At 41.1% G+C, this 20,601-nt stretch overlaps 1 protein-coding gene across 1 annotated transcript in view; it reads left to right on the top strand.

Annotated features, from left to right (window-relative positions):
• The window catches only part of svild (supervillin d), a 45,395-nt gene that overhangs the window by 9,913 nt on the left and 14,881 nt on the right, over positions 1-20,601 (top strand). The window contains exons 2-8 of the mRNA XM_073489232.1: positions 2,568-3,086; positions 7,667-7,701; positions 11,668-11,723; positions 14,701-14,798; positions 15,885-15,963; positions 17,353-17,906; positions 18,926-19,052. Of these exons, the coding sequence (XP_073345333.1) occupies positions 2,710-3,086; positions 7,667-7,701; positions 11,668-11,723; positions 14,701-14,798; positions 15,885-15,963; positions 17,353-17,906; positions 18,926-19,052 (1,326 nt within the window). The 5' untranslated portion in view covers positions 2,568-2,709. The remainder of the gene's footprint in view (positions 1-2,567; positions 3,087-7,666; positions 7,702-11,667; positions 11,724-14,700; positions 14,799-15,884; positions 15,964-17,352; positions 17,907-18,925; positions 19,053-20,601) is intronic.

The following is a 20,601-nucleotide window of genomic DNA, read 5'->3' as shown; positions in this document are numbered from 1 at the left end:
AGACCGACTCAACTCACTTATCCACGTCAATCTAACATAAATTGAAGTGGATATGCTGTTTCTTCCTCCAAAACCACTTTCATCATCATGTACTGACTCAGTGCCAGCACATTCAATCTTATTCAGAACTCTCTTAATCTCTTTTGGTTCTGCACATTTCTGCACGCAACACTTGTCTGTATCTCTGGAGAAATAACCATAAAAAGGTAAAGACACCTCGGGCTGATTTGGCAGTGTAAAATGCCTACCAAAACAAACAGCCTCGGGTGACTTCACATTTGCTGATAGGGGTGATGATTTTTAAAGCATGACTCACAGCTGTGTGTTCAGTACCCCTTGTTGCTTAAAATAACACAGGCAGCTTCCAAACAAAGCAGCCTCGATGTTCTGGGTCTCCATGGACAAGCTTTAGCGTACTGTTTAGCACTCCTTTTATAGGTAGTGACCTAGGTGAATTATGTAAGCATGTGCATAGTCCTGAAATCAACATCCAAACTCAGGATCTTTTTGCCTTCATAAGGCAATTCACGGGCTTTGGAGTGACATTCAGGTTGGACCCAAAAAAACAAGTCGAGTGATGTTAGTTTTTGATGAGTTGCCGAAGACAGGTCAGGGAGCATCAATTTATTGCTGCCTCAGTTGTAGATACAGTATGTTTTGGTATTTGTTTTATAATATATCATCGACTTCACAACTGAAACATACTTTATCTGGAAATGCTGAACTTATTAACCCTAGAGCAGAAATGAAATACAACTCCTTTACTTTCTTACTTCCTTACTGAGCTGTGGGGCTCTTGCAGGCTACTGGGGTAGTAGTGGGTTTACCGGTACCAATCGATTATACCTGCATATTTAATAGGCCATTTGGTTCTCATTCTATGCAATAAATTCCATTTTAAAAATCTGTGGCCTCATCTGATCCTGGTTAAATTACTAGAATATGTTCTAGTTTCTTTTGGTTATAGAAGTTTATTGGTTATAGATACTTCTTGCTGGTCGATGGGGATTTTTTTCTACATTGATTTCCCACAATGAAGGTGTCTTGGACATCTCCAAGTTTATAATATGGAGCAGACAACATATAATCGTCCTGCAGGGTTAAGGTTTATGGTAAGACTAAATTTAAACTTGCACAAGGGAGGCACTGTTCAGCCAAGCACTGTTTTTTTCAGGTGGAGATGGTCAAGGTGAAGACTGAAACACAGATACATATCCCCCGACATATACGCTTATTTCCTGTGTAATATTTCAAAGCCGTATTTTTTAAGGGGGACCAGGAGTCCTGATTCAGCGTTGGTTTTTACAGCCCAGCAGGTTGTCAGGGGTCAGAGGGGTGCACTTGAGGTTTGTTCAACCTTGTCATCATTATAGAGAAAAGACTCTTTGAGTCAGCTCATTTATTCCACCTTATGACCATACTCACTTCTCCTTTCCCTCTTGTCTTGACCCATTGTTCACTTTCCCTCTTTCATCCTATCGCTCTCATTACCAAGTTGTCCAGACTTGCATTTATATTGTTCCCAGACCCTTGTTCCTGGCCGTAAATGTGAGAAGCAATGTGATGAATTAACTCGTGCCCTATGTTTTGAAAGATACCAGGGGGCTCCTTTAAACCCCTGCCCTTCTGTAATGTAAACATACCTCCTTTTACTCACCTCTTTCTCATCTCCTTGGCTGTTCTCAGGCTGAAGCCCCAAAGCATCGTAAGCATACTTGTGCTTTGAGAAATGTCTGTGGAAAAGCCCTTGCGCTTGGAGTGGAGGAGTCAGAATCTGCACTCACATAATTTTTATTGCTCTTGTCAGCTGGCGATGCATTTAAGCGAGTGCAGTTTGCAGACCTCTGCATCCGAGCCATGTGTGGTTTGCTGCTCTGTGAATACATAATGGAACAAAATGAGCTCAACCCAACCTCCTAATTTTTTACCTCCTAAATTTAACGCACTCGGTATTGAAAAGTCAGAAGTTATTAACTCGTGCACTTTTTTATTGTGCTCGATGTGGAAAGGAGATTTTAGACAGATAATCCTTTCCAGGGAAAGGAGGCTGAAGCCTGTCCCAGCATGCTTTGCTTGAGAGGCTGTGAACTCCTTGGATAGGTTGCAAGTCTGTTGCAATGCTAACATATGTAAATGGACAAACACATTCACACTTAGGGGAAATTTAAGAGGTGATTAGCCCTGACTCAAAGCCACAGCTAAATAAGAAATAAAAATGGGATGAAGAACTTATGTGATGTGTGACTCTCACTTTCTCCTCCCTCTTTCCAACTGGCTCCAAGTGAGTGGATGGAATAGAGGTTATATGAGAGTCTCGCTGCGGTGGTCGGCTATCTTTGTGCAGAGCTGGCTGACATCATTCTCACAGGGGGTGTGTGTGTGTATGTGTGGAGGGGGGTGATAGCTGGGGCAGGGCAGGGCTTGGCTTGGAGCTCTACAGCTGAGCCAGTTTCCTATGAAAGCTGGAGAAGTATTTGTCTTGGTTTTACAGTTTGAGAGTGCCTGTCATCTGGTATTGTACTCTACAATCGTGACGCTCTAACCATGTCTTCCTTTCCTGTTTGCAGCACTGGGATGATTTTGATGGAGTGAGACATTGCTGTCAAGGGAGATCTACAATAAAAGCTGATATCTGGGTTGAGACAACTGAAGTTGCAACTTGGAATCGTCTCACCTGCATTCGAAATCTAAACTGAATAGAACTGAAAAATGGATGGAATAGACACCCTGCAGAGCTCGGCCCCAGAGACCAAGGCTGAACGAATTGCTCGCTACAAGGCAGAAAGGAGGAGGGAGCTTGCCGAGCGGTACGGCAACACAGACGAATTCACGCCCAAATATGTCCGCAGGGACAGGAAAATCGGCGACACATCCGAAATAGTGTCTTCAGAAACAAAGGAGAAGGAAAAATATGAGGATAACGGGTCAGAACAAACCTATACCAGGAGGGCCCTCAGGAATAAAGTAGCAGAACCTGATGATGAGCCTGCGCAGGAAGAAGGGGGTACCACTCGCCTCAAAACAGACACAACTTTATACTCTAAATCAGAAGCTGTCTCCTCCACGAAGACATCCTCCCACTTCAGGTGAGTTTATTCACATTGTCACAAGTGAAAGAAAAATCACACTTCTCTTGCTGTTTTAACAAGACCAGTCACAGTGTTGTGACAGAAATTTGGCCAGAGACATGAAACACAAAGCAGCCCAGACAACGACACTCAGAGGGCTAGTCAAGTGGAGCCCAGGCTAATGTCTCAGGAAGAACATTTATTATTTAAATAGTCTTGTATGGATCTAAGGTTTGACTCCAGTAAAAGTACAGAGTGCTGAGGAGCCACACAGTCTATAGCACACCTTACTTACAAGTAAATCTGTTTAAACTCAGAGTGTAATGTTCAGATCACCACTAACTGCAACTGAATCAAGTACAGTGGCTCCTTTCTGAGGCATCCTTTGATTTATAGAACATCTACAGTTTTGCCAGTAAAGATAGCTATTAGATTACTGTAAAAGTGTGTGCTGGCCCCTAATGAGGGAAGAGTAGGCAACAATTCAGAACGCTATCTTCTGTTTGAAGTAAACAAGGCTGCTAGCATTCCCAAAATTGGCCATGTGTGCAAAGCAGAGCACTGCCTCATTTATTTTGCCGTGGTATGTGTTGCACTGATGACACGCAAGCTGCTTGTTTTGGTTCACTTTCCAGTGATATGGTGGAACTCACATGTTTAACACATCTGAGAGTAACAAACTGGACGTGTCAGAATGACTTGGAGGCGTTTTCTATTTGGTTGACAGGAATGTTCTTAGAATTGGACAAGGATGAAGTTACTTTGGGGATGTTTGAGCTGTAATCAAGCAGGGGATTCTGCTGTGTGCGCATAGCCAGGCGTGTTTGTTCTTGAACAACAGCCCGAGGGAATGACGATAGAGACGAGCTGAGATGGACAGTGTTGAGATAATGTCAGAGCTTGGGGCTTATTCAGGGGAGGATATAAGCTATATTGGGCTCTGCCAAGTTTTCATGCCCTGTGCTTAATGAAGCAAGACATCTAGATAGCTGTGATTGATGGCTTGTTAACGTTATGGACCAGTCATTTTATTAAATTGGGAAAGACATGTTTTGTGTTGTAATAGAGTACGTGCAGCATGGCATGTTTCAGCAAATCAACTTTCTAGCGCTTTTGTTTTTTACATGAGCCTGCTTATGTCAAAAAGGTGTTTAAGTTTAACTACAGAGTAAAGTCTCACACAAAGTTATGGACATTTTTAATTAAAGAGAGAGGGTGACGTGTTGATGTGTTTGTCTCACACAGTCACCTTGGTTTCTAATCTTGACAGTTTTATTATGACGTTCACTGCATGTCACAGTCCAGCTGTGCAGTCTTTTGTGCAGGCACGTTTCAGCAACAAAGAAGCTATTGTTATTATCGGAAACATGACAGCAGCTTGTCAGTGAGTTTTTCGTATATCATGCGTTTCCCTACAATTCTAAGGGAAAGTTGTACATGTCTGTGTTTTATCTATTAATTCAAAATCACAACGTCAAAATGTGGGGTGTTGTGTTGTGTCTTTAGGATCCTTCTGAATTGTATATTAGTAGAATATATCCAAGATTCCTTGACTCCCATGTGCTTTTTGATCAGAGCTTCACCCATATTCACTGAACCCTTGCAGGCAACATGTTTGTGTCTGTCTGTTACAGGAATAGCATAAAGGAAACTGGAACTCAATTGTGTCAGTGATAACGAAAAACTGTCTGTCAACATGTTTATCTGTCGCTGACACGAGACCTTCCCTTGTGAAGTTAAAGTTGATGGGTGACATTCCAAAACACTGCGTTTGACACTTAATTAACTGTACTACTACCACCTAACTTGTTACTTGTTCATGTTAATATAATCTTAATCTCATTTTAAAGAGAACACAGTAACATGGTTTGGTTGTTAATGTTAGCAAGTGTAGCACAAACGTAAGAGCACTGTTTGTACAGAAATGTGATTTCTTATCTAAAACATACTGTACATACAGCGTTTAATCATGTGACATCATTATCCAACAGTATAACATACAAAAGTAAGATTATGGAAGTTGGGAAGATTTATAGTTAACTCTACACAATACTGTACATTAACCGAATTTAATGCTTGTGGCATATGCAACACAAAAATGCAGTTCAAGAAATTTGTGAATGGTATAATGCAGTATTTTGGCTCTGATGATCTATGTTATTAAGCATGTGTAGTAAACATCAGTAATTGTTCCACTGGCATGTTGAGGTTAGCCAGTTGGATTGTAAAGAGGACTGAACGGGCTAATTATTGTTTGTATGGCTGAACCATCGCAGAGCTCAGTACCTGTCATATGAAGAACTGAGCTTCATAACATTTAAGCGCACAAATTAGAGACATTAAAATTAAATCTTTTAAACTATACCGCAGTCATGATTATATCCCTTCCATGCTCATGCTTTATCCTGTCTCTTCCTGTTTCACTGTCTCACTTCATGTTTTGTGTTTATGTTATTTAATAGAACAAGAGTGAGGACGTTTACTGGAGGTGTTGACCCTCCTGCCTCGATTTGAATGTGTGTTTTTTCTCTTCGACTTCCCCCAGTGCTTTGTCTGTATCGCTGTTGCCCTACACATCCTCTCTGCACTGCTCTCCACTCATCTTCGTAGTACATTTTTATGGCAGAGTAAGACTGACGCATAGTAGTTCCTCCCCCTTTAGCCAGCAGTCAGTGTGTGGGTGGGGTTGACGAAGTGTCACAGAGTGCTGTGGTTGTAGAGTAGGGTGTTAGATTAGAGTGGCTAAGAACGAGGTGGCATCAGTCACAGAGATCTCCAAGGCCTGCCGCAGACTTTCTAGTAGCTGAACGTTACGCACTGTAGTGCTTTTACCCATGTAGCTTAAGTTAATTAATCATTTTAAAGTTCATCTGTATATTACACAGCACAGACTGCTGTGTATTACATTACTTTTAATTATTGTTACACCTACAGCCATTTGTGATCTTCCATCTCCAACTACCACATATTCACACTCCATAAATACATTGGCCTGGCATTTTTGGATTCCCCACTACATCACAAGTCTGAACTGAGGCGTGCCAACCCAAAACTGTCAAAACTTTCCGTGGTTGCCAAGCCGAAGCCTCAAATTACTCATAATGGCATACTGCTGTGAAAATTACTTTTCAACAATGTTTTGGGATTCAAACGTGACACCAGTCCAAGGAAAAGTCAGGGGATACTGAGTCAGATCCAATAATTAATTATATTTTTGTTTTCTCCTTTATAATACAGCTGCACAGTCCACATTAAAGGGACCACTATACTTTATGACAAGCAGGGCTCAAAATTAGCACCAGCCTCCAGCCAGATGCTGGTAAAATATGCGGTGGCTGGTTGATTTGCTGTGCTCACCAGCCAAAAGGATAATGGTAATGTATTGGATGGCAGCTTAAATTTGGGAATTTTCTTTCCATTTTGCCAATGGCGAAAAAAGTTAATCCAGATGGTCAAATAGCTTTGGAAACCCCGTCCCCCAACACCTTTGAGTCTGAAAATTTCAGTCACTTTCCAAAACCGTCACCCAGACATTCTTCACCACTTCACGCAGCGGTTGGCCAGGTGTGCGGATGCCAGAGAGTAAGCAGAGTTTGAACTTCTCTTTATACTGTAGCGCTCCGTGTACATTCTCCCCTTCACTTTACATCACTTTTCATGCAAACAACTGACAGAAACAACATTGTGTCTCCCTCCCCCAGTTAATCGATTAGATGTTTAGTCCAGAATATGTAAGAAAATTACCCAAAAGCACAGGATAATGTCCTCAAATGTCTTGTTAACGGTCATAGAAGAGTAATGAAAACAGAAAATATTTAAAAAGGCTGAAATCAAATAATTTTTACATTTTTTGTGTGTAAAAAAAAAAACAAAAAAAAAAACTACTTATCTAAATAGTTCCCTTTGAATTTAATTATTGGCAACTGCACCAATCACTGTCATTTAGTTAATTGAAACTGCTGCCGTTTATTCACTGTATGTTCATTTATTTTCTGTACCCCACAGCTCAAATTTGCACGGTTGTGGCTTTTGGAGCACAGTGAACTGTACATTCAATTGTGTCTGCCTTTATTGAGCTGAAACCAGTCCTTTAGAATAAATGCCTGCCCTGTATCCTGAACCTGCAGTTCGACTTGGGGCCATCTCCCCTTCCTCAGTCACCTCTGACCCCTCCCAGATGTCCACCATGATTCTCTTTGTGTGTTTAGCGCAGTCGTGTCCCCTCCTCCTGTTACATCATCACTGCTACCCCATAGGCAGCTGCTGTCCCCATCCATATTTAACGCCCATTACTTAGAGATGAATGGCCATCTTCACATGCTACCCAGGCAGTGCTGTTATATCATTGCCAACATGGGACTGGAAGAAAAGCATGAGTAAATGTTGTAGCGTATCATACGAGGCAATATAATTGGTGGCTTTCTGCAGCTGCTGTTGTCGGTTTTCTTTTTATATGTTGCTTGAGTGCACATTTTTGGATTATAGTTGCGTAAGTGATATTCCCAGATTTCTGTCTAGTTTGCAAGTAACAGGCAAGTCATTTCTGTCATCGCTTCAGTATGTTAAAGAGTGACCTCATTTATCTCTGTCTCCCCTAGGCTGCTGGAAACTGATGACACAGAGGAGCCAAAGGGTAAGACGAACTCTCCACTTTCACCACACTCAGATCCTCTATTGTTCCACAGACCGCATTATCCCTGAACTCACTCAAGTTCTCTGTATTACTCAGTGTTCAAGGAATACTGAGCTCATTGCTGATGTCAGATCACCTACCTGGTTTATAGATGTTGGCTGTTTAATACTCTGCCACTGATGAGGAGTGAAAGAAAACAGATCTACCGATGTCTTTGGCTCTGTTTTGTCCGCTGTATAATTCAAAGTGAATGTTTTGCCTCAGGCGATGGTTTCCTCTCTCCAAAAATTGAGGGAGATAATGTTTGGCACGTGTCTGCAGAGTTTTTGTTCAAAGACTGTGAATTAGTGGGTGCGCGCTTAGACTTATGTGCGTTTCTGAGCAAAGGCTGGATCATGTGCAATTACTCTGGAAGCTTGTTTCAGCCAGCTCGCATTATGAACTAATTTTGGAGCCTGCTGCTATAGGGAGAAGGAAATGGCTAAGTTTACACTGCTGCCTGCTTTTATGATTCACATTCAGCCACCTGAGCCCACAGAGTCTGTCCGTCAGTCTGTCTGTGTCTGCCGCCTGCCTGTCTGTGTCAGCGGTGTATGTGTATCTGATTATGTATTCGATTTAGCGGTCTCTCTTTGTGCTTGCTGAGTTGCCAGTCAGTGACGTTTGTGTGTGTGTGTGTGTGTGTGTGTGTGTGTGTGTGTGTGTTCGTGTGTGTTCGTGTGTGTTCGTATGTGTGTATGTGTGTGTTTGTGTGTGTTCGTGTGTGTGTGTTCAAGACCGCACAAGAGACAGAGTTATAGTGACAGACAGAGAGAGGTGATGGGACGCTCCCTGGAGCAAGGCAGCAGTGTCAGTATTCAGAAACAGTGTTGTGTAATATGTCTTATTTGCTCAGCTATTTAAACAGACATTTCTTGACCTTACAAATCAACCAGGAAGTCTGGAAGATCAAGTCAAAATGTTATCTCAAATATAGTCAAATGAATGGAATTATGTCAAGGTTATATTATATGCCAGCTGACTGTCTGATCTCTAAGTCCTGTCCATAGAATTGCTGGTTGTTCAATCCAATCATGTATTAAAACGTCACATTGGACCTGGACTTTCTTTATGTGAATGTGCACAGCAAGCATAATAAGTAGTAAATGACCGAGCTGGTCTATCCATGTGCAAATAAATAAAAGGTTTATCCAAACACTGATTAGTGAGTTTGACTCAAGTGCTTACTCACCAAATGCCGTGGGAAAAGCTTTGTTCATTGCACAAATCCAGGTTCAAGCTCCTTCTCAGGAAAAATGGGTCTGATCTATGATGAAAAAAGTTGTGAAATTTAAAACACAACATGAAGACAGACGTGAACAGTCAGTGGGTACTAATCTTTTACTCACTGCTGCATATTGCCACACACAGTTTTACATCTATTAACACAGACAGGACATACAATTACTGTATTTGTTACTTAACTGAATGTTTCCCAGCTGTTATGTGTCATCTGTTAAAACATTTGGAAGATTATTTAATAAAGTATTTTAAATTACATTATAAAAACGTTAAAACCATGTTCACCACATTGAGTTTAATGGTTTTCTACTGTTTTACTTGAAAAAAAATCATGTGTCCTGTCATTGATTGAGACAAAAATGTGAATCGCAATATCTATACAGTATATAGGAACATTGTGATGACTTGATTAATTAAAACAGTATACAAATTAGGCTTTGGGCTGATATTAGATATCATTGAATATTAAGATATTTGCAGTTATCTACAACATAGATTTACCAACAGCTCAGGCTTTTATTTTGAAAAGAAAAATGCATGCTGAGCTGTCATGGCAGATGGGAATGAGACTGGACTGGCAGAGGTTACTACAGGTTAATTGGCCTTATGTAGCAGCATGCAGGGAGCGCTTTAATGTATAGACATGGAGGACTTAGTTTCTAAAAACGCCAGCTCACCAGTTTGGCATTATTTCGGGTTTAAAGTGAGAGAAAATGCACCGCCAAGGGATTTGAATGAGGCTAGATGTCTTGCTGTAAGACTTTAATAGTATCTATTGCTATATTTGGGTGGAACAATATCCCCCAAGCCTAACAGAAATAATACTGAATTCGATTGCTTTGGGGCAGCTGTGGCTCAGGAGATAGAGTAAGTAGTCTACTGATCACAGGGTTGGTGTTTTTGATCCCCACCCCCTCCTGTCCTCATGTCAAAGTGTCCTTGGGCAAGACACTGAACCCCACATTGCTCCCGATGGTCAGGCCAGCATGCTATGAATGAGCAGCAAAAACCTTGAGAAGTGCTTTGGACAAAAGATGTAAATGCACAATTTACCATACTTTGATTGATTACCTCTCAAACACGGCATGTAGATTAACTGATTAGAGAAGAAAAAGGGGCAGTGTATTTCTGTGGTTTGAAGACAAGAGCTAAACTTGTACTTAAAGGACCAAAGACACAGAAATAGGAACAAAGGGCAGTCAGTGTTCATCTCTAATTGAGATATGTGTGTGTGTGATGGCTAGAGCGTGTGAGAGCATTGGCAGTGCGTTCACATGGCTGATGGCGCTTCCTGTCCAAGCTGGCAGAGGATTCAGTGCTCTGAGCCAGAGTGCCTCTCATGGTCACATCAAGGGTTTCCCCGACCCTCAAGCTCTCCCACAAGCCAGCGAGACAAACACAATATACTGATTTATTGAACTCTATTTGGCTAATATTCACATATGTGCAGGCTCTACTGGTCATTACAAGGTCAAAGGTGCATCCAATAAGCTCTCAGCAGCTGTAACTGGTGGATAAGATGGATGAAAACACTTGTGGAGAAGTCAGTAAACTTAAGTGGAGGTTTTTCCATGTCTTGAGTTTTTCTTTTTTTTTTCTCTCTCTCTCTTTCTCCGTCGCTGGCTTGGACGGTGAATGGATGATGATGTAAAAAAGATTGGACCCGAGTCAAAACTAAAAGAGTGCAGTCTGAGTGGAGTCACCAGTCTGCAATGCATAACGTTTCATCACCTGAACTAAATCAAGCAAAGTTCTGGACAGCAGGGGAGCCTAGAAACATAAATCAAAACTAGAGTATATGGCCTCAGCGGAACATTTTTGTTTCCAGTGGAAAAGGGGACCAAAAAAAAGTTTGACAGAGATTTGTTTGTTCCTTTTTTTTCTTTTTTTCTAAGAGGGGGAACAATTTTGGCTTGAAGTTTCCCATTGTCAAGGCAATGAAAACAGACTTAGAGTGGGAGAGGGAGTTTGAGTGTGCTGACTTAAGAAATTTGTGTTGTTTGGGAATACCATTAAATTTAATGGCTTGCTTTTGTTCGCATTAGAAGTGTATATTCTCAGGGCTGTTTTTGATTAGACAACTCCCATGAAATCATTTCTCTCTTGCTCATATGCCCACACACAGTAATAATATTCCTTTCTTTAACAAGTACATTGTTTAATGATAAACTCTGAGTCTACTCGAGCCCAGTGACTCTTCAAACCAACTCTGAGACAGGAAATATCTCTATTTTATCTGATCCAAAGACACCTTAGAAGAACTGCAGAAGCCTATAATATAATATCCTGTAATTTTTCAAGCTGTTATCCACAGCAAGGAAAACTTCCACCTTACCTGGAAAGACTCTGCTGTGTGTATTGCCCCCTTGAGTACAGCATGTCTTGACTTTTAAAGAGATTGGTGTGTGTGGGAGTTTGTATGACTGTTCTCTCAGGCATAGACTGATTTGCCTGTTTAATCTACCTTTGTGCAAGTTTCTGTGCTCAGTCTTGCAATTGTATTCTCCACTTACTAAAAGCCAGTGTCTGTTTGACCATCCATCAACGATGCATTATGTTGTGGATACCAAACACACACTGTCCATCTTAAACCCTGATTGTAAGATGACACCCTGATGTACTGTTAGTGCAAATGTGTGCTCTCTGTTGTATTCATGGTCAACCTTGTGTGTGTATTCTTTTTAGCTGACAAGAAGCCTGCGGACTCAGCGCAGAGGACTTCCAACATGTCTCTTTTTAAGGTTTGACTTCTAACTCCCTTTATCAAAATGTTTTGTGTATCTAAACCATGATTTACTGTTTCTTTTCACTGGAAAATAAGTTTGAACAACTTCTAGTCCAAAGCAGTGTTGGGCATCATTCACAATTTAAAATTTAGTAATTACATTAAAATTACTAACCGCAGCAACTCTCTATTACTTTGGAAGTTAGGGGTCAGCTTGTTTGCTATCAATTTGGTCTCTCTACTGTCAGTGGACAGACTGGTTCATGCTAGATTAGCGCAGGCGGTGGGGGCAGTTAGCCGCTACAAAAAGAGGAGAAGACTTAAAGTAATTACAAAGTTGTCTTGTTTCCATGCATTCACCTAAATTTCCTCAAAGTTGGAGAGTTTATCACTGCGCTAATGAGGTCGGGTCTTCTGGAGAGCTGTGTGCAGTCACCAAAGCTAAGCTTGTGGCTTGATATTTAGTATATCCCTCCGTATATGAGGGCCGTGTTATGTGTTAAATACAAAAGATGCAAACCTAAGGGTGTGGAAGCCCTGGAAAAAGCACCTTTGTCTTAGCTGTAGCAGAGATGCCCTGGAATATAAATCTTGTTCTCCAGATGAACAAATGTCATAATATCATAATTATTGTTTTCAGCGAAAATGAAAACTGTGATGCAAAAATCATTCCCACAAATCATAAATCATATCGCAATCACAATATCTGTCAAAATAATTTCAACATGATTGTAACTAGGCCAACAAAGGCTCCAACCCATTGACAGGCATCTCGGCAGTCAGCCGTGGTATTCGCCGCTTGCTCTTCTCACCTCAGCCCAGATTTAAATGTGATAGCTCCAAATGACATCACACACTAAACCAAATCCAAGCTTCAAAACATCAGTATATAATCACAGTGATATCACAGATTTTTCTGCATTTTTCTACAGTCTACTGTTGATTCTTCTCATTTCCTTTTCTGATTTACTCCCAGCTCTTTCCAGTGCAGCTGGTGTACACTTCAACCCTCTCGGGAAGTTTGCTCCATTAATAACAAATTGAGCTGTTCCATACAGCTCTGAGCTGTCCTGCACCTGGATGCACACTTGGCCAAAGTCATGACTTCACACCCACTGGAGGTCTTAAAGCAATGGTGGGAAGAGAAGTCTAGAGAGCTAAAAGATCCACTCAGAAACTGAAACTTGATAATGTCCCCAATCTTATGGTAGATATACACATGTGCTCTTGAAAATGCAGAGATTCCCCCACTTTCCCAGGCTGCTTAGGTTCCAGAAGTGGTTAGGTTTCGTAATATTGGATGTAAATAGCTGTTCTAGCTTGGCCTTTACAGACCAGGAGCAGTGCCAAGGTTGGCCAAGTGAACCCAGATGGCAGTAAGTTGCTCCGACCAAAAACCTGCTGGGAAAACAAGAGAGGCTCTCACACTCATAATACTTTTGTTCTATCTTTTTTCAGCTCTCTACGTCCTGTGTCCTACCCTAAATCCCTGTTATTTTAAGGTGTCTCACTTGAAAGTCATCAGCAGTGATAGATGCCCCTCTGCTGTCTTCACTTTTCCCTTATCACTCATTTCTCCTCCACAGTCCCTGTTGACAGCCGGTGAGTCAGTGTCTCCAGCAGGAGAAACTGAATAGGAGTGAGGTTACACTATGTCTGCTTTCCAGCACGGATGGAGGCAATAAAAATGTATACATAGAGACTTCTGGACAAAGATACACCTCATTTATATTTCGAATTTCCAGGCTGAATTTCCTGAGTCTATAAAAACTTGTTTTTTTTTATTCATGCTGGGTGGAAAAATAAGTTCCTTTTTTATAATCAGAGAGTGTAAGAGGCCTCTAATTCTGTAGGCTTTGGGGGTGCAATTTTGTGAGAAAAGAGCATTTGATTTCTGTTGCTTGGCTCACAGCTGGAGATCCACTTATCTTCAACAGGTCACCCCAGGGCCTTGGTAAAGTGTTTACTGACAAAGAACCCGACACAGCTGCATGGTTCACACTGTTTGTGTCTGATCGAGAGACTATGAAAGATTATATTGGTTTAGGTTGAACTAGAATTTGTAACAAGTCTAGGTATTGTTTTTCTGTTTCTAATCATTACACTGTACAGCTAATATTGTGGTAGGTAACAGTCAGTAGGTGCATTTCCATCCATCTGTTTCATGTGCCTAAAAAACGCAGAAAAACGAGTGGAAAGGCAGAAAATTTGGGGAAACAAAAGCGCTAAACTAAAAAAAGGTTTTAAAATTTAAATTCAAAATCATCTGCTGAAGGGAGACGTTTCTCTGCTCACCTTTTAATCTGAGTTGTTTGTACGAGCTTTATTTTGTGACATCACGACTAGTTTGAAGCGAATCACGGTCTAGTTAGCAACTTACACAAGTGTGATATGAAGCCTTCAGCGCACAAACACTGAGGATGGACATTTCAGTGAAGTAGAACTGGGACAGAATTCAACTTTTGAAATACACGCTGGCATATTCATAGATTATGAATTTATCAATAACAGGAGTAGATGTAAATTTTAGAATATTTAACCAAATAATAGGAGTTTTTAATGGAAAATCATGTCAGACACAAATTATTAATACAGTATTTTTATTTCCTATGATATGTCTGGAGGGAATTTTTAACCTTTTAAAGATGATAAAAAATAAAAACAAACCAATGGCTCCCTTGAGGGCACTTTATTTTAATGTGGAAAATGCAGTACCAGCATAACTCATCTCTCTCCATTTTAGTTTTTATTGTATGTACTCAGGGTGGGCAGACACTTCACAATCACTTGAACGCTACAGCTTTAAACTCTGAGCAACTCGACTGGAGTATTTGCAAGGGTTAAGTGTTTTGCTCAAGTGTTGGGGTGGAGCCTCATTCATTCATTCACTTCCCCTATCAAGATTTGTTTTTCACAGCTGGTGTAGGACTTTGGCAGAATGTCTTTCAAATGTAATACTAATCGTTAGGCTACAAACTTGTTTTTGTCCGTAGGACCTGGAGGGGGGAGAGGATGGAAGCAGCGGCCGACGTGCCAACAACAGGCTAAAGTCACAGCTGACCAGCAGCGACGAAGAGGATTCCTCTACCAGGTAGGCAGGTCATAGTCTCAGTAGAATGAATCAGTCAGGAGAGCAGACGTATCGATTTATTAGGGAAACTGCACAGTGGGAGAGTTTTATCAGCTAATTGTATTTAAACTGGGAATGGAGTCTTCTTTTTCAACATTCAAGTAAGAGATTATCTAAGAGACATGTGCTACAACAAAAGCAGACTGAACAAACAGATTCAACCTGAAACCAGCTGGCACACACACACACAGCGATTGTATGTAGCACAGAGATAATTACAGGCCAATTCAAGGCTGTCTAATGATGTATACTGCTGCAGAGATAAACCAGATAAACCTGCAGACCTTCTCTGGTACCACACACTCTGTGGCACACATGCATAAATACACACGCTCAGGGAGCCATGGTGCTGCAAACCAGATTGAAGTTAATAGCGGCAGCAGTGAGAGCCAGAATGTATTCAGCACTGTAACCACTGGAGTAAGAGGGTCTGGACTGAAGTCAGATGTGATATCAGTATATCTAATGAATTGAAACTGGCCCTTGTCCTTGATCCTTTTCAGCAAAGCTCTAATGCACTGCATGGATTAAGCCAATCAAAACAAGCACAAAAACTGTGCAGTTTGAAGTCCTCACTACAAAAGCAAAACTGAATGTGTCTGATCATCAATGCCTTCCAAAGGTTAAACACACCCACATAAGATGAGTCAGTGATTATGAGTGTGTGGACCTACTTAACCTGCCAGGGTTTGCTGTGGTGTATTAGTGAAGTTCAGAGTGTTTATCATTGTGCTGGCTCAGAGCCTAGATTGATTATCTGCAAATCAGTGACTGTGTATTGATTTTGGCACGCCCTATGTGTTTGTAATGATCAAGGAAACAAAACATCTTCTGCAGCTGTTAAGAATACAACTTTGATACAAGCGACAGTCAATTCAGGGTGGTGATATACTACTGTATTCTTAGTTGGTATAACCTAATCAATGCAATTGGTAACTTTCTTTGTGGTTTGAATTCACTTCACAGCTCTCTCCTGCAATTTTTAAAAATGTTTTTTTATTCCTGTCTGTTCCCACCATTGTTGTCCTTTTTTCTCTGACATTCCAGACTCTCCAAAACTGATAGAAACAAAGTAATGGATGAGAAAGAAGCCACAGATGAATATGTTGCCACTGTTGAAGAAAAGGTCAGTAGTTTTTTCCCCATTTTATACAAAAGTTAATGTTTTCTTAAGATTTTATACAACTCAGTACTACTGCAAAGGTGTCTTTAAAACTCAATAGGCTCTTACATAAAAGTCATCTCTGTGGATTGTGTTTAGAGAGATCATATTTTTGACCACTGCTGTTGTAATTCTGAAAAAATGTTTCCACCACATGCGAGCCAATTCCAAAACTGTTACTCACCTTAACTTTGGCTCTGTTTACCTCCGGGTCTGCTTTAGTTTAGTTTTTTTGTTTTTAAAGCTGAAGTTTAGATTGTAATTCATGTCACTGCTGTATAGTTGCAATGCAAACACACACACACACATATGCCTAGATTCATCTGGACAAAGTATGATTACGTCAGATCTTAAAATGTTGAAAGTACCTACACATACTGTACACCCCACACGTTATACACTGATGTTTTTCATTTAAGACGACCGCCCGGTTAGCGTTGCACTATTACACCCAGCTGGCCCCACGATCTGTTTCTGCCTTCATCTCCTCCTAAATCAGCACTCCCACATGACCTTTGACCTGTCAGGAGGTCGTCTGCTGTTGTTCCAGCTGCTGTTGTATCATCTAAGCATCAACATATTGAACACAGACAAAAGGGTGTGATTATATGGGTTATTGCTTGTCCATGTTTGATATACATTTATTTACAGTATTTTGAAAAGTATTACTCGTTAAATGCATTTTAAAGCATAATCACATCCTGAAAATAGTTCAGATTTTATGGTTGCTCAGATTACAAATGGCTTTTGTCTTACATTTACAACATTACTCAACACAACATGTGTTTTCTATCAACATGTGTGTTTTTTCAAGAAAAAACAACAAACGTGTAGATTAATTGACAAAGGAATCAATCTTTGTTGACACACTGTTTGCCTCTTTTTGTTTCTCCCCTTCAACTTCTGGATTTTCACTCACTCTTTTTCTTATCACCATTGTTTCTGCTTTATCCAGCTCTTAGTCATTTTCTTTTTTTCTTTTTTTTTACTTATCACTGCTTCTATATCTCTTTAACCCCCTCATGCTGCTCATCTGACACATACTAATCAAGAGTCTCTTGATAACAGTAGTCAGAAAGAAGAAGAAAGAAGAAACAGTAGCAGTTGGGACAGGAATATGTGTTTCTTGATATGTTTGTACCCTTGAGACAAACAGTAAGGAATAGAGTTTTTTCTGTTTATGTGGAAACTGCAGAGGAAACTGTTGGTCTGGTCAGAGAGTTACAAGGACCCTATAATTCGCCTCAAGTAGTAGTGCAACTTTAATTGTCTTGACCAGATATTGTAAATATTATGGCTTATAGTAAAAAAACAAAAACAAACCTTCCCTCCCTTTCTCCCTCTCTCCACCAGCCTTCCAGTCTTCTCTCGGACAGAGCTCTCCCCCTCAGCAAGAACAAAGACACCTCCCCCCCTCCCTCTCCTCCCTGTCAGCCTGCCTCTCTGCAGCGCCAAGACTCGGGGCCTCGAGGCATCAAGGGAATCCTAAAGAAAAGCCGCTCCACCAGCGTGGAGTCGGACCACAGCGAGGGCTCGGCGCCTGAGTACACGCGGGCCCGACAAAGCAGCATCACCCTCAGCCACCCCGAGAGCGAGGAGGAGATGGAGGAGGATGAGATGGAGGAGGAGGAGGAAGAAGAGGAGGAAGAGGAGGAGGAGATGGATGAAGAGCCCAATGGGAAAAATGACAGAGAGGATGAGTCATTGACTGATGATATCACAGATGGAGGGAGCTTCAGCGTCGACAGACAGCAGACGGAGGGAAGCAGTGGTAGCAGCAGGGGGAGCTGTGAGGAGATGCGGAGTCCCTCGCCTGTTGAGAGCCTGGAGCAGTCCACAGTGTCGGAGGATGTCGAGGAGCTGGAGAGCAGTTTGGATGGAAGCCAGGGCTCCTCACTCAAACAGAGGTCATTGGATGTACACAAACACAAAATGCATTATGATGAAGGAATATAAAGTATAAGGACTTTTTGTTTATGCAAAGAAAAGGGAATTTGTGTGTGTGTGTGTGTGTGTGTGTCAAACTCTGTCAAAGACGGCAGAGAGGAAAGAAGATGCACACTGATATATGACACCAAAATGCAGTAGAAGCTCTGAGCGTAGTTTTTCATGACATGACAATTTTGGTACAAACATTTACCCTCCAGTGCTGTGAATAGCTTCCCGAGATTTACTCGCCAAACTGATGTTGGAGTTAAATCTACATTTTGTCCTGTTCTCCAATAACCTAAGCGTATCCTCTGCCCTTCTGCCCTGTTTGAAACTCTGCCTGAGGAGAAAATACTGTACTTGTGCTGTCGTTTATGTAGTTGTCATGACTTAACGGATGATTGACTGCTGTTACTGTTCTAGTTGCTCATCCTCAAAGTTGAGAGAGAGCGGACAATAGTTCGAGTTCAGGAGAGAGAACAGCTCTGCAGAGTCGTGTATTTGCGACTTCTTGACATCTCATAAAATTCTGAAGCAGCTGCATCAATAATGAAAAATTAATGTCACGGAAACACTGCATACACTCTTTTACTTAATTCATCACAATCAGTTTGTCTCTTAGATATTGTTGGAATATTGTTTTAGTTCTTATCGCTCAGTGGAACTTTGTACACTTAAGCATCAGTACTGAAATCTGAGGATGGTTCCACAAACACATTAAAAATCTATCGCTTCACCTTTCAATATATTATTTAATTGAACTTTTGATTAATTTTTATTTTGGGCATATTACTAACGCACCCAATAATTAATTAAGGCAAATTGACTTGTAGACAAGTCATTTTCAGTCATGGAGTCTCACTTTTACACATCTTTAATAATCAGACTCAAGAAGGCTCAAGTTAAGGCTCTCTAAAATGCATAGAAAAGGTAAATTAGACAGTAGATATTGATGCTACTCAGAGTAAAGAACTAAATTGTCTTTTGCCTTCTTCAGACTTGCAGATTTTAGTAGTGAACATGAGAAGAAGGACAGCAGGAAAAAGGCCAAACCGCAGGTCCAGACATCACTAACTGAGCGCTTCGAGCAGCTGCATGATGCTGAAAACGCTTGGAGGAAAAAGGTAAGATTTCACTTACTGAGCAAAACTTTCTTTGTGTTGTATAGTTTAGTAGGAGGTTGGTCAGTGTGAATAATGGGTCTTAAAAATAAGAGTTTTGTTTTTTTTGGAATGCATTGTTTTTTGTGTAAACGGGCAGTAATGAGCAAATCCTGCCATATGTCGAGGCTTCCCCTCAGCTTTGTGAGCAGGGAGGGAAAGATTTGGCTGCGGACACATTTCCTCCTCTGCTGAATCAGCTTATTTCCCGGAGTTGCTGCCAAGAGGTGTGTGAGGTTAGGAGGGCTTTGGGGGATGCAGCAGATTTGGGAGTGGTGGCCAAAGCCAGAGATCCAGGGCTTAGCTAGCCTCCCAAAGAGAAAGAGGGACACACCCCTCACCCATTGTAAAAATAAAACCCTACACCATGACCAAACACCTGCAAACCTTCCTTTGTTGGTTTTTGCACTTTCCTTTCTTCTCCTCAGAGTTAAAAAATAATTCTTTCTATAAGGAAGCCTGTTTGTGTTTCTTAAATGTACTTAAACATTGAGGTCATTAAGTTTTACACAGGTCAGCATTAAACAGACACATGCTCAGATAACTGACATATTTTGAAGTGGTGATAAAAGTTCATGCAGGTTTCGACATGCTCTCCCAAACAAACAAGACCACCCTTACTGAGTCTTCAAGTGGGAAAACAACACTACACTCTGTAATAAGCAGTTCAAGTGAAGAATGGCGCTACAACAGTGGAAAACCCCGATGTGTGCCACAAGGAATATCCCCAAAACACTTAAGATTGAAGTGATGTCATGTTTATTTAAACGAACCGTCCTCTTGGCTTGATGTCTGGTAAGATCAATGATCCTCTTGGGGGATTTCTGGTTTTGGGCTCATCCTTCGTCCAAGGATGACCTAACCTCTGAATAAATCCTCTCGTAGTCTGGAAAAAGCCACTTTTATAAGTAAGTGCAGACGGTCAAATATTTGAACAAATCCCCAGTCAATTAAATGCTGAAAACTGATGTCATTTTGGATTTGTGTGGTCTGTCTTCATTTATGATGAATCAACACTAAAATCCATAATAATTTGGTAGAAAAACTGCATCCTCAACACTCACACGCATGAAAGAAAGCCAAACTGGTGTCCAAAATGTTTGCGGATTTCTTCTTTTAATTCTCTCTGAGGTTATAGAACTGGTCTGGAACCTGCTGTGCACTGCGGCTGCTACTGTATAGCTCTGGGAAACTAACTCACATTGGTGATAATGCATGGTTCGGCTAAATTATTGCCGTTGATGCCATGTAGGCATTAGCTTTTGGGCGTTTCCTTATATGTGATTATTCTTGTTACATTTCCGTTTCCCTTGAGGAAAAGCTATTAATCGTACATGTTTCGGCACGTCGTTTCATCTCCCGCACTGCCCAAGCCGGAGCAGATGTTGTTGCTCTTTGGTTGATATGTGGGAGACAAGGGAATGTAACATGCATGGTACACACACCATGGTCAGCTTCAACCAGCTCCAGATGTTTCCTGTGAAGCCTGCTAAGCTGTTCCATGCACCACGGT

This window comes from Pagrus major, chromosome 20 (genome assembly GCF_040436345.1).
Source record: "Pagrus major chromosome 20, Pma_NU_1.0".
NCBI classification, from domain to species: domain Eukaryota; kingdom Metazoa; phylum Chordata; class Actinopteri; order Spariformes; family Sparidae; genus Pagrus; species Pagrus major.
This window is presented reverse-complemented; position numbering and strand designations above follow the sequence as displayed.